Source organism: Lactuca saligna, chromosome 8 (genome assembly GCF_052625555.1).
Source record: "Lactuca saligna cultivar CGN05327 chromosome 8, ASM5262555v1, whole genome shotgun sequence".
NCBI classification, from domain to species: Eukaryota; Viridiplantae; Streptophyta; class Magnoliopsida; order Asterales; family Asteraceae; genus Lactuca; species Lactuca saligna.
This window is the reverse complement of record NC_136424.1, coordinates 142,087,725-142,103,266: the sequence shown is the minus strand read 5'-3', so window position 1 is coordinate 142,103,266 and position 15,542 is coordinate 142,087,725. Positions and strand designations below refer to the sequence as shown.

At 39.6% G+C, this 15,542-nt stretch overlaps 1 protein-coding gene across 1 annotated transcript; it reads right to left on the bottom strand.

Annotated features, from left to right (window-relative positions):
- Positions 1–13,093: 13,093 nt before the first annotated feature.
- LOC145010151 (protein FAR1-RELATED SEQUENCE 1-like) lies at positions 13,094–15,016 on the bottom strand. Its single transcript, XM_078968728.1, has 3 exons — positions 14,560–15,016; positions 14,003–14,088; positions 13,094–13,753 (listed from the first exon to the last, which is right to left on the bottom strand). Exons 1-3 carry the CDS (start codon positions 15,014–15,016, stop codon positions 13,094–13,096), a joined length of 1,203 nt encoding a protein of 400 aa, XP_078824854.1.
- Between the last annotated feature and the right edge of the window lie 526 nt (positions 15,017–15,542).

Below are 15,542 nucleotides of genomic sequence, written 5' to 3'. Positions count from 1 at the left end.
GGTTAATTAAGGGGTATGAACTCACCTGTAGTGAGTGATGCGACGGTAGGATCGGTTTAGGAGGTTGAGTGTGAATTGTGGACTTGAGCACAAACGAACCCTATTACCCATATAACGACATATGTATGTATACAGTTAGTGCTTGAAACAACTAATTTTTGAATTGGGACCACCTTAGGGACTAGCATACGCTTATATTGAAGGGGTGTATGGCTATACAAGGGAGTGTATGGTCAAAATACACCATATTGGTGTGTGTGCGGCCAGGTGTGTGCAGCCAAACATGTGTGCGGTCGTACACTTCCATACAAATGTGTCCAAATTGATTTTCCAAGGCTTTGTGATGATCCTAAGAAGGTGTTTTGGTCGATGCTATGCTTAGATGAGTGTTTAAGTCCATTTTAGGACCAAAAGATGTATGTGCGGTCACACATGATGTGTGTGCGGCCGTACACACATGTAGATCATCTGGAATGATGATTTCATGGATCAAACTCGAGGAAAAGGCTTTCTAATGTGTTGTAGTAATGATCTAAGGATGTTTACTTACTTGCATTGCCGATTGGAGAGGAAAACTTGAAGGACTCTTGAGAGAGAAAGTTCCAGCTTTGAAGGAGTGGGGAAAAGGGTGTAAGGTTGACTTAGGGTCCTTTATATAGGCTGGAGTGTGAGGCTAGGGGATGTGCAGTTGGCTATGTGCGGCTGGCTGGCTGCATAATCCGTAATTGGTGTGTTTGGCCCGTTTTGGCGATGCTACACACATTCTAACCCATCCTAAGACTCATATCTTGATTATACTAAGCCTAATACACTTATATAGACCCAAAACTACATTGTAAAATAGTAAAACGAGGCTAATTTTGATAAGATGAAGGATGTGTAAGTTTGAAATTTCGGGTTGTCACAGGTATCATAAATGGGTGTTTAGTCATTTAAGTAAATATCATTAAATCTATTTAAAGTAGTATTATAAAGGGGTGTTTAGTCATTTAAGTAAATATCATTAAATCTATTTAAAGTAGTATTATAAAGGGGTGTTTAGTCATTTAAGTAAATATAGAGTGTAGCTTTTGAAAATTCAATTACTATAAATAAGCATCTCTAGCCTCTCATTTTTCTTGCACCATTCTCTTGATTCAAGAGTTTTTCTCTTCTTATCCCCGAGCATTTCACTCCCTGGTGATTCGATTTCTCTTTCTGTAGTTTTTAGTATAGCAAGGTAAGCGCTGAAGCGCTGCAAAAATCTTTCTTAGAAAGATTCAGCGAGGAAGTTCTGCCCCTGCAAAGCCCGACTCTTAGCTAAAACTCCCTTGTAAGTAAGTTATGTTTACCCTATTTTAAATATAGCTTATATTTAAAAGTAGTATTGTTATTATGAACTTATAATAAATATGTGTGCTACTATTATGACTTATATATGTAACGACCAAAAAATTTCAACATAATTTAAACTATTCAAAACAATCCATTTTAATAACATTATTACAAAAACGTTTTCAATACATTATTTATCAGAATATTCCCAGGTCCATTTCATAAAACATAAACGCGAGGAACGGTACGATCACGCCTTTGCCTTGCCACAGTCTCCTGAAGAACCTGAAAAACATTAAACCACAACTGTAAGCCCGAGAGCTTAGTGAGATACCCCCAAAATACCAACCACATATACGCCCTTCCAGGCTACGACCTTCCGGTCCAAAACATATTGCCTTCCGGCCCATAACATATTGCCTTCCGGCCCATAGCATAAAGAGCATACATAACATAACAAAACATAGAACATCCATGCATATCTGGTCTACTGTGTGACTGGTCCGCCGTATCGGGCCTTCAGTCTACCAGATCCACCCTCCGAGTCTAGTCATGTCCTTCGAGTCTACAGTGTGGTTGGTCCGCCCGCACCGGGCCTTCAACCCACCTGGTCCACTCTCTGAGTCTACAGTATGACTGGTCCACTCGCATCGGGCCTTCAGTCGGCCTGGTCCACTCTCCGAGCCTCGGCACGTCTGGTCCGCCCTCGTGGGGCCTACAACCTATCCGGACCGCTCGCTGGGCCTTCGAAACAACCGGCCCGCCCTGGGTATCTTGGCCTACAGCACAAAGCAGGACCCGCCTCAACCCATCTCCAGTCCAAACAACCATGTGCACATAACATACAATCATATAACAGTCATAGTTAACAAACCGATCAAGCAGATCACATAGCATATCATTACCCTAACCAGGTTACCGACCTAACCGGTCACTAGCATAGCATCACTCTACATATCGGGAAACCGACCTTAACCAGGTCTCTAGCATATACCATCCTAGCTACCAGGATGCAGACATATGAAGCAATAACATAACAACCATATTCGAATTACAATCCAATAAAGGGCCGGCCTTGGTGCCTTAGACCCTGTTGATATAGTGAGGATAACTCACCTCGAGAATGCCGATACTCTGAACTGAAGAAGCAGACTCCCGAACCACCAACTCACCGCAAATCCCGAACTAACCAACATAACAAGCATAAGCATTAGGTCAAACATACTTCCACTTATCGGACCAAGGCCAAAGTCCCAATCTCACACAAAGTCCAACATTGGCCCAATTTACCAAATTGGGCCTAGATCCAATACCCATAATATTAATTGGGCCCAAGATACTCTATTCATAATTTCCATACTTGGCCCAAACACCAACAACCCACAAATGGCCCAACACAAAAGCCCAAAAGAAAGTCCACAGGAGGAGTACGCTGGGCGTACTCTCCTTGGTACGCTGGGCGTATTGCAACGATCGCCAAAAGAAAACGAGACACTGGCCCGCTACGCGGGGCGTACTTGAAGGTTACGCGGGGCGTAACTGCGAGATACATTAAGTCCTTTTAACATCTTAATGGCTTAAGCTCTTAAGCCCAAACTTCAGATCCATAGGCGAAATATGATTAAAAATCATAAAGTCTCAGACTTTATCACTTGGGATGTCCTTAAGCTCTTAATCCAAGGTCTTAATCCATTAAGACCTATATAACTCATACATGGAACAACTACAACCCTTGGGACCTCATTTTTATCACTCAAGACCTCTCCAAAGGTCTGAAAGAACAGATAATCTTGACCAAATCGAACTATGCAACAAGATGAGGACTTTTGGGACAAGAATGATAACAAAGCTTCAAAATACATAGATCTATGCAATATGAAGGTCAAGCAAGAAGCTTTATACCTTAAACCAGCTCCAAAGAGTGGTATTTCTTCAGATCCAAAAGTTCCACACGTTCTTCTTCTTCTTTGACAACTTCCCTTTTCTCCTTCAAGCCTTTCTTTTGCCAACAAGAGCTTTCCAAGGTCAAACACACCCAAAAATGAGAGAATACGAGATCTAGGGTTTCTCTGAGGTTGAAGATGAGCAAAAGGAGGCTGAGGGGTGAACCAACATGTTCCTTATATAGTGGTTGACCCTAAAAATAGGGTTTGGGGTTTCTGAGAGTACGCTGGGTGTACCTCCCTGGTACGCTGGGCGTACTCACCCGGCCAACTCGCATCGATCACCCACTTACGCTGGGCGTACGTCCAGCTTACGCTGGGCGTACCTGGCCAACTTTCAAAAATAAAAAATATGCATACATGCCATGCATGCATGGGACCATCCCCCTTCTTATTGCACAAAGAACTATAAACAATGATCAACTTCGAGGCACCGCAACTCCTCTAATCCAAACCCACTCTCAAATAACTTACATTCATATGAGGGTGACGAGAAGCCCAATACTTCTAGCACATACACCCACCAAAAACCTTCTCGGATGAAACTCATTTCCCGAAAAGGACCAGAATTACCTTCCATCTTAAATCTCAGGGACTCATAATTAACACTTAAAGAACGGGGTGTTACAATTCTCCCCCACTTAAATTAGGCTTCGTCCTTGAAGCCTGCGACGTCTCAACTCTGAAACTATCCCTGCAATGCTCCGCCTGGCATTGACCGGACCAGGTTACCCAAGACTCGACCAATGAAGTCCGAAACCCAACTTTACCTTTCTTGCCGACAGAATGAAACGAGCTTCAGCCCTAGAGCAACTCCCACGAGTTCTCCATCGCAATGTCATAACCGCACCAAACTGGCTCTAGTGTCCTCAGGTTAGGAAAACCCCGACACACTGTTGACACTTCCAAACACCCTTCCGGATGCATTTTCACCACATAACCAAATCTATCAGAAATTCCGAAATTTCCATCCATGCATTCCTGACAAGCCTCAGCAACCATCCCACCCGGATGTGCTCCATACCACTGCCGTAATCTCGCTGATCAATGACCATAATTGGACCACTCCAAACATAACCCTGTGCTGCTACTTCCACTTTCGTGGATTTACATTCCCTTAGCATGACCGCTAACCATGAGACATACATGTCCTGAACCTGCTCGTAAGGACTCTCGAGTCCATGCACCACCGCTACTACTCACAATCAATACTCGGGGCCAGACCTTCTAATGCTAACACATCACAACATACCCAACACATTTCCTCGAACCGATCCGAATCATACCTGCAGAGTCTTCAGCATGACTGGGCCACATCACCAGGTCTTCAGTCACTCTGGACCACTCTCAAAACCTTAAGCCAATCCGGGCCACCCTCCAGGGCCTTCAGTCTGGCTGGACCGTTCCCCGAGCCTTCGGCCTGATTGGTACACCTACCGGCCTTCAGTCTAACCGGACCGCTCAAGTAGCATTCATCATTCCGAGTTATCTCTCTGGGAAATCCTCCCCTGCATACTGTTCTAGCCCCCTAGGGGTTCCGAACTCTATCAATACCATACATACTCGATCCCAGCCTGATCCTAGGCCCTACACAATCAATGCTATAGGTCTGTATCCCGCCCCGGACGCCTGCTACTCACCCATAATGAGTGCTGAACATCTCTCTGAACTGATCCCAATAAATCACAACCCTCTGCGCATTCGAGTATGACCTCGTGGTTAATCTCCACCAATCCTTTTCCCCGAGCCTTAATAGGTTCAGAGCACACCTCACCCTCTGATCGGCAGGGCATGAACACGTGAAGAAACACCCCTCCATGTCTGATAACCATCTCATAGCAACGATCGGATCCTGAACTCCATCAAAGGTGGGAGGCTTCGTATTATCGAATTCCCGATACTGAAAACCTCTACTAGCTCCTCCCCCTGCCGCTGCTACAGCCGCTGTAGCCACCGCGGCAGCCGTCTCCGTGAGAGCCGCATAGCGCTTGATCGACCCAAACAGTTCCGGCAGCTCGGCCTGGAACAATGCAGCAACCTCATCATGCAGGATCTCATGAATCCTCGCATCCAACTCGTGCGTACTCATCTGACCGATAACCTCGGGCGGTACTGACCCATCCAAAATTCCCTCTCCTGCACCCGATCCTGACTCGGATCCACTCCCAGCATGCCTCGAAATCTCCATACTGAAAATAAACCACAAAACCTCAGACACTTCCCACTATCCCGGGAACCAACTCTCAACCCAACCCTAGAGGTCATGATTTCCCTAATACGCGTATGGGTCCTGTGCTTTCAGTAGTACGAGCCCATACTGTGACAACCCGAAATTTCCATTCTATACAAACAGTATCACTTCAATAGAAGTTATAACAGTCATAGTCGATTTTCAGACTTTTCGTATAAGTTGGAGTAATTTAGGGTTTACACTTCAGTAAATATCAGGAGAGTGGATGCACTACGGTTTTGTGCAACACTGTTATTCCAACACTCAGTTATATTAGAAATCAATTCCGGAATAAAAATATTTTCTGCCAAAAATATTTCAGGACTATAAATAGATTTCTGAACTAAATTCATTAATTATTCACATTTCCAACTAGAGAAAAGCCATTTTCTCTCTCACGGATCTTCGGGTTTTCGTCCCAAATCATGAGTACACTTCTCTAGTTGTTATTTAATGCTTGTTCTATGCTTAATAACATAGATTACATGTCAAATATGTGAGATTCGGGAGTTTACCGCCCAAGAACATTCTTGGGGAGTAAACTCCAAAACAAAGCCTAAAGGCTATCTAGTCCCATTTCCTTGTTAGGTAACTAACTTAGGATGATATGTATGCATATTTGAGACTAGAAAACAATCAAAAACACATAAATTTAGGAGTTCACGGCCCATGAAAGTCTTAGGCCGTAAACTCCAAATTCAAGGGACATAACATGCCCTAATCACTCCTAAGGCTTTAGACTTTAATACCCATTTAATCCTAGCTAATCTATGGACTTTTAAACATCAGGAACACCCCTAAAAGGGAGTTTACAGCCAAGGAACAACTCTTGGGCCGTAAACACCAAGTAAGGGCACCAAAGTGTGCCTAGGGTCCTCTTTAGCCTTAAACAAAAGCCTAGAAGTTATCCTACTTGTGCAAGGGACTTGAAAGAATTAAAACACCCATCCCTTGAGAGTTTACGGTTGTAAACTACAAAAGAAATGGTCTTTTGGCCGTAAACTCCTCAAAGGAGTATTTTAAGGCCCTAAACTACCCAAAGGATTAAACTATCAAGCAAAGCTTATTCTAGAGATCATTTAGCACTTGAAAACATACATTACCACCAAGATTAGAGTTCACAGCCGTAAAATCAAGGGTTTACGACAATAAACTCCTTGTGTGGGGTTTATTGGGTAGTAAACTCTTATATAAATCCCTTTGGTACATTAAACCCCTTTAGCCTTGTCCCATAACAACCTAGAAGCAACCCTTAGGACCTATAACACTTATACAAAGTGTTTACATGTTCCTGAGTGTCCCAACTTATTTTATTAAGTTATTATTGGGCTAATTAGTTATATATATGCGTATTATATGATAACTAGGCTCGTGCGTGTGAACAAGTCTCCGTTTGCCACCTAGCACGGTACCCAATACTTCAATCCAATCCACTCACCACAAGTGAGTTCATACCCCTTTAATTAACCTTTGAAATGCTTTTAAATGTTTTAAATACTTTATGGGGGGATACAAGTTAAATACTTATAGTTATTACATCAATCACATGTGATTACATTAATCACATGCGATTAATAACTAGAAAACCAATGATTTTATCACTGTACAAACTGTTTATCAAACTATTTTTACTTCAAAATGTTTTACGAACTCTTTTACTTATCAAATGCTTTTATTAAACTTTGCTTTACTTCTTATAAATTGCATGCCCATATATGTATATATATATATATATATATATATATATATATATATATATATATATATATATATATATATATATATATATATATATATATATATATATATATATATATAAGAAATGTTTAAAGGGCTTAGGAAGGCCATCCACCCTATTTCCTTTTCGCGCTTGAGATGTGGTCTGGTGGGATTTCGGGTAGTCATCCGAAGGTCGTTTCAATATTAATTATATATCAAATATACATGTATAGACATAAAAGTACTTCCATATTCATACTTATCAGTACATCATCAGTAAGTTACCATCGGGGTAACATAGGATCATACTACTACAATTTCTAGATAAATGAGTCAGTTCATTCATGAGTTAATACTTATTACTACGAGTACTTATACAACTATACTAGAAAGAGAGCATATACAACTATACTAGACAGAGAACATATACAACTATACTAGAGGAAGAACATATACAACTATACTAGAACAGTTCATTACATTACATATACCAGAATACGTTAACAATTATGATCCACTGTATCGGAGCATGCCTTAATTGTCATGGCCCGAGTTGTAGCCAGAATTTTGTTGGAGGGAGAGCTTGAGTTTGCGTATAGATCTATACTGGATTGACTATCCTACACCTTGCTGCTAGCTACAGCCGAACCTGCAGGTCTACGGGTGCCAAACGTCATTCCGTTATTACGACCATTCGTATGTCGTTGTTACCAGTCGATAGTATGGTGCAATTTATCACATGATACCTTAATATAAATCCGGTTTAAGGTAGTTAGTACAACAGTAGTTCCTATAGTACAACACTACAGTACTACAATAATTTACCCATTACATACTTTTAGTGATTGTTTCACTTCAACTTTAATGTACAAACTATATTTTGTTAAATGATAGTTACGCTTGGGAAATTACACACTTTTACAACAAACGAGCATACAAAACAGTTAAGACTTGGTAGAAGGCTACTTTAATAGAAAATATAGGTTTTTCTAAGAGATTTCAAACTTGTACAAACATTTACTTACATTTTACAAACTTACACTTGAGACATGTTCAAACGTTTTTGGATGAAAAATACCGACACTAAAATACTTATGAACTCACCAGCTTAATGCTGATAAACTCTTTCAAAATAACTTGTATTCTCAGGTCATCAGTAGACAGGTACCGAGGCCAGCTTTTGAGAAGATGGAGCGCATCCAAGACTCATCTTATTCTTTTGATTTACATTATTTTTGGTGTCTATAACTGTAAAGAACACACTTGTATTAAAATTATATATTTAATGCAATGGATGATGTTGTTTGCTTATTTACTGTTATACTGTGTTGTGATACTTTACATGACGTCCTTCGCCCCAGAACGTTTCCGCCGTTCTTGGTTTTGGGGTGTGACAGATTGGTATCAGAGCATTGTTTATAGTGAATAAAGTATATCAACCCATAAAAGATATACTAAACTATAAACCCATTTAGGATTAAAACACTCTGACCAAGAGTCTATACTTTAAATACTAAGATATTTAATTAAGCATACTAGTCTGCATTCATACTAAAATCAGTGTCACACTGACAAGAACAAAAGTATTACGATTGTTAAATATCACAGGTAAGCTCGGGGATATATGGTCAGTCCTAGGAATGGCATAGCCTGATCAACTATGCTGGTCCGAGGAGTGATTAGCATATGCCCTAGAATGGTTGTGATGTGTTAACAAGTCTAAAAACTTACCAACAATACCACAAGAAGATCAGTAGAACCTAAACTTAAAATACTATAGGTGTATTTTGTACTACTAGCTACATATATACTATATCCTTATACCTCTCTTCTCGCGTAGATTTAAATGGCTGGATTCCATCACGGCGACCCGTACTTTCCAAATGAAGGAAACGCAGGATGGCTCGAAGCAGAGTCCGATGATGAGCATCAAATTCCGTTGGATGATCATCAAGCTGAAGGCTTCTCGGATGGATCGGACTCTGAGCCCGAAGTCAACAACCTACCTTAATAACATTATTACAAAAAGGTTTTCAATACATTATTTATCAGAATATTCCCAGGTCCATTTCATAAAACATAAATGCGAGGAACGGTACGGTCACGCCTTTACCTTGCCACAGTCTCCTGAAGAACCTGAAAAACATTAAACCACAACTGTAAGCCCGAGAGCTTAGTGAGATACCCCCAAAATACCAACCACATATACGCCCTTCCAGGCTACGACCTTCCGGTCCAAAACATATTGCCTTCCGACCCATAACATATTGCCTTCCGGCCCATAGCATAAAGAGCATACATAACATAACAGAACATAGAACAGACATGCATATCGGGTCTACTGTGTGACTGGTCCGCTGTATCGGGCCTTCAGTCCACCGGATCCACCCTCCGAGCCTTCAACCCACCTGGTCCACTCTCTGAGCCTACAGTATGACTGGTCCGCCCGCATCGGGCCTTCAGTCGGCCTGGTCCACTCTTCGAGCCTCGACATGTATGGTCCGCCCTCGTGGGGCTTACAGCCTATCCGGACCGCTCGCTGGGCCTTCGAAAGAACCGGTCCGCCCTGGGTATCTTGGCCTACAGCACAAAGCAGGACCCGCCTCAACCCATCTCCGGTCCAAACAACCATGTGCACATAACATACAATCATATAACAGTCATAGTCAACAAACCGATCAAGCAGATCACATAGCATATCATTACCCTAACCAGGTTACCGACCTAACCGGTCACTAGCATAGCATCACTCTACATATCGGGAAACCGACCTTAACCAGGTCTCTAGCATATACCATCCTAGCTACCAGGATGCAGACATATGAAGCAATAACATAACAACCATATTCGAATCACAATCCAATAAAGGGCCGGCCTTGGTGCCTTAGACCCTATTGATATAGTGAGGACAACTCACCTCGAGAATGCCGATACTCTGAACTGAAGAAGCAGACTACCGAACGACCAACTCACCGCAAATCCCGAACTAACCAACATAACAAGCATAAGCATTAGGTCAAACATACTTCCACTTATCGGACCAAGGCCAAAGTCCCAATCTCACACAAAGTCCAACATTGGCCCAATTTACCAAATTGGGCCCACCTCACCAAATGGGCCTAGATCCAATACCCATAATATTAATTGGGCCCAAGATACTCTATTCATAATTTCCAGACTTGGCCCAAACACCAACAACCCACAAATGGCCCAACACAAAAGCCCAAAAGAAAGTCCACAGGAGGAGTACGCTGGGCGTACTGCAATGATCGCCAAAAGAAAACGGGACACTGGCCCGCTACGCGTGGCGTACTCGAAGGTTACGCGGGGCGTAACTGCGAGATCCATTAAGTCCTTTTAACATCTTAATGGCTTAAGCTCTTAAGCGCAAACTTCAGATCCATAGGCCAAATATGATTAGAAATCATAAAGTCTCAGACTTTATCACTTGGGACGTCCTTAAGCTCTTAATCCAAGGTCTTAATCCATTAAGACCTATATAACTCATACATGGAACAACTACAGCCTTTGGGACCTCATTTTTATCACTCAAGACCTCTCCAAAGGTCTGAAAGAACAGATAATCTTGACCAAATCGAACTATGCAACAAGATGAGGACTTTTGGGACAAGAATGATAACAAAGCTTCAAAATACATAGATCTATGCAATATGAAGGTCAAGCAAGAAGCTTTATACCTTAAACCAGCTCCAAAGGGTGGTATTTCTTCAGATCCAAAAGTTCCACACGTTCTTCTTCTTCTTTGACAACTTCCCTTTTCTCCTTCAAGCCTTTCTTTTGCCAACAAGAGCTTTCCAAGGTCAAACACACCCAAAAATGAGAGAATACGAGATCTAGGGTTTCTCTGAGGTTAAAGATGAGCAAAAGGAGGCTGAGGGGTGAACCAACATGTTCCTTATATAGTAGCTGACCCTAAAAACTGGGTTTGGGGTTTTTGAGAGTACGCTGGGCGTACCTCCCTGGTACGCTGGGTGTACTCACCCGGCCAACTCGCATCGATCACCCACTTACGTTGGGCGTACGTCCAACTTACGCTGGGCGTACCCGGCCACCTTTCAAAAATCAAAAGCATGCATGCATGGGACCATCCCCCTTCTTATTCCACAAAGAACTATAAAAAATGATCAACTTCGAGGCACCACAACTCCTCTAATCTAAACCCACTCTCAAATAACTTACATTCATACGAGGGTGACGAGAAGCCGAATACTTGTAGCCCATACACCCGCCCGAAACCTTCTCGGATGAAACTCATTTCCGAAAAGGACCAGAATTACCTTCCCTCTTAAATCTCAGGGACTCATAATTAACACTTAAAGAACGGGGTGTTACAATATAAGTTTCGTTATAATATATTTTTAACTACTCGCGGTACGGGGAATTTGGTTTAAAGGGCCGTATAGGGTTGTTGGATATCAGAAGTGATATATGCCAAAATGGTCCTGCCCTCCGCTATTTTGTGTCTGGCCCCTGTCCGTACATAGTGGTTGAAAAATATTGTTTAAACGCTTATATAATAATAATAATAATAATAATGCTAAGACTAATAGTTAGTCACAGTAAATATTAGACTAAAATCTAGTGGTAATAATACTAGGTTTCGTCGAATGAAATTATATTGTTAAAAACGAAGCGTTGCCCGACTTTGGAATCATCACTTTAACAAGTGAGTGCATAGTTAATTTCATGTTACACATAGATATGAAGTATTTTATATAAATTACCTGCTATGTGTGCATATTATATGTTTACTTGATATCTATGTTGGATGAACATTTTTATACAAGTTTTAAACGATTTAAACTATATATGTATTTCATATCTACAAATATGTTGGGGTAAAACATTGGTAGATGAAATAGACGATGTGCGATAAAATGATTTGAGACCTCGATGTTTACGATGATCCAGTCATCTAGTGGAGTATAGATGACGACCACAAATTATTCTAGACAGTCTAGTGGAACGCTAGCAGGCTCGCAACCTGTAGGTGTTTATGAACAATGTGTTCATCGGTGTACTCCATCCCCCTCATGGTTTCCTTAAGGACATTTATTGCTGAGGAACCCCCTTAGTAGTAGTGTCCATCTCGATGATGATCCTTAGGCTAGGTCCCTTATAATAGGTGCTTTAGGGACGTAAAGTGAGGATAACAAGAATGGGTAATTGGGTTGATCGATGTGATAAAACTAATAAACTATTTATTGTGGGTTGAAAACCCTATGTGCTCACCAAACTCCCAAGCCCGACCCACTCAGTTTCTTCTATTATAGGTAGTGGCACAAGAGCATAGTTGGATGACTTGATGAGGGATTATGGATTATAGGCCAGTAGATATAAATAAATGTTGCAAGGCTTATAATGTTCTGTTTATGCTTTTGATCTGTATCAAACATGACATCCTGAGGTTTTAATATAATGAAATAAATTTCTTTGGAAATGCTTTGATAAATCTTTATCATATTTTCTTGTGGGAACAAATTCTACAACACTTTTCTTTAAAATGTTACTCTGATTTTTAAACAAGCATAAACAAAAAAAAATTGGTCTTTTCTGGTTGTGAAAATGGGGATGTTACAGGCTGGGTCTTTACCCTGAATGGAGGAGCAATAACTTGGAAAAGTTCCAAGCAGGAGACAATAGCTGATTCAAATTGCGAATCAGAGTACATAACAGCAAGCGAGGTGGCGAAGGAGACAATATGGCTGAAGAGCTTCATTGGAGACCTTGGAGTTGTACCAACATGTTATACTACATGCAGGTACACTTGAATGAATCCTATGTTTTTTAATGGATAACTTGCAATATATATTATAGTATATAACTATAGGTTAAAAACTCTTATTATTTGATAAAGAAGAAATGATTATATAATGAAATCATAACAAACAGTGTATTGGGTATCCTTTGTAAGACAATCGTAATGGTATTCCTCAAGTTTGTCATCAACAACAGGACTTGTTGGTTGCATTGTACTTATGTTCTCTTGCTTCTTCAAAACAATAATAGTGTCAACACCATTGCAAGAAGTAACACTCATTTGGAAACAAGTATTTTCAGAATTTGAAATCTCTTTCTGAACTTGATAAAATATTTTACGAGTGTAGACCTTTGAAGCATGTGCTTTATTTGGACTAGATGTGATGAATCTAGGAACTGTTATAGCAGTGTTAGAGTCATTGACAACTTGATTACGTCTTTGACATTCCATTACACCCTCAAATGTCATCATAAACAGTAAAAGAAAACAACCGCTAAGAGTGTTGTTCTGAAATGACCAATTTTGGCCTGTAGACAAAAATGTAGTTCTCATAAGACCAGGCATTGGTATGTCCTTGAAAAATACAGGTACCCAACGTCTCTGCAATCCATACATCTCTTTCATCCACTTGTTATTTGAAATGTTAAAGTCATCTAAATAAGATTGCCATACATTATCAAAATCATGTGGTTCCAGCTTAGAATTCCAAATTATAGAGTGAAAACGCTTCCGAAAATCTGAGTTTGTAGCTACTTCGGATGTTATCTGAATAAATTTACATATAACCCATTTTAGTAAAAAAAAAACAAAAATGTTGGTGTAAGTCGTGTAAGGGAGACGAATATGATATCATATGCATTCTGTTAGAATAATGGTCTAATGATTCTATCAGAATTACATTATATAAATTCTGTCTTAGTATTGGTAGTTCTTATTCTAGCAGAATTTCCGCAAGAAATATTTGTATTTAGAAAATAAAACTATAAACGGTATTTTGCTAAAAAAAATGTTTACCTTGTTTCTCAATTGTTTTGTAATATTCCACAAACAAAACCTATGTGATGATATTGGAAGAACTTCAGTTACAGCTTTGTTTATAGCTGGATTTTAATTTGTAAAAACAAGTGTAGCTTGTTTTTTGAATGCTTTCAACAATGCTCTAAGCAGTCAAGAATAAGAACTACCATCTTCTCTACTCAAAAGCTCAACACCAAAAGTTACACACTTATTATGGTTATCAATTCCAGTGAACAGTACAAAAACCATATCATATTTGTATTACAAAGTTAAAATTAGTTACCATTATTGGAAGTAATAAAGAAATTGTAATAACATTAAAAAATTTAAAAAAATACTTATTCATGTTGAATGTGGCATCAAGGGATACAATGTCTCCAAAAGCATTATAGTTATACTTTGTGGTCTCATCAGCCCAAAAAAGCGCATTCAATATTTTATGCACGACTTTAAACTCGAAAGAAAAAGTAGGGATATTTTTTCCCTTTCCAGCATCTTGACTACAAGGAATTTTGCATCCCTAGAACCTATATAAGAATTTAGATTTCTCATACTGTTCTTGAAATCGGAAACCAAACCACCTCGAACGTCAGACCCACCCTGAAGTCCGATATACAACCTGTGTGCTCTTGAGGCACCAATATTTTGCTTTAATGAGTTGTGAATAAACATCTCCTGAAAATAATCAAGTTTCCTCTTTGTACTAGACAAAAACATGTTGTCCTTAACAAACAATTCATGAGTATGTTGTTCAACAAAATCATCAACAATATATTTATTAGTACCATGTAGTAGAATAAAAACAAAATTTTCTTTGCGTTCGCACCTAAATGAGTATTTCCTTCTTTGAATCTTACAATGTTGAGGGTCTAAAGTATCCAATTGAGCGGTTCTTGGTTTATCTTCCCAATTGCATAGCAAATGTCGTTGTGTGATAATGTCAGATTTAGTTGTTCTAATTGTTCCAAGCCTAACATCAAAACCTGCTTCTGATGCATAATTTTTATACATTGATAATGTTCCACCATATTAGTCAACTGTTGAGTTGATTTTAGGTTTGATGTGTTTTGAAACAATAAGAATCCAATAATGTGAGCCACTTGGAGAAACATAATCATGTGTAACATGTGATTTTTCTGCATAAAAAACATTAAATTATATACCACATACTCATACAGAGTGAAATAAATGAATGGCTTCAATGTGCAAATAGCAAAAAATATCAAGGAATTAATCTAGTTTTGTAAATTATTTTTTAATTGGTGTACTAACCTTTCTGTAAATCAATATTATCATCGGCTATAGTATCATATTCCTCATCATCAATGAACTCGTTTTCGTTTTCTGCATATTTTAAATAGAATTAGTGTGTAATGGATAATTATATATATAAAACAAACAAATGATTACGATACATCACCTTGGTTATGATTACTACTTTCACCGAAATGATAGTTGGAATTGACATCGATATGATTTTGAATGTGTTCTAATGGATCCTTAACTTTGTAAATTAAAGTTTTTCCATAATACAAAT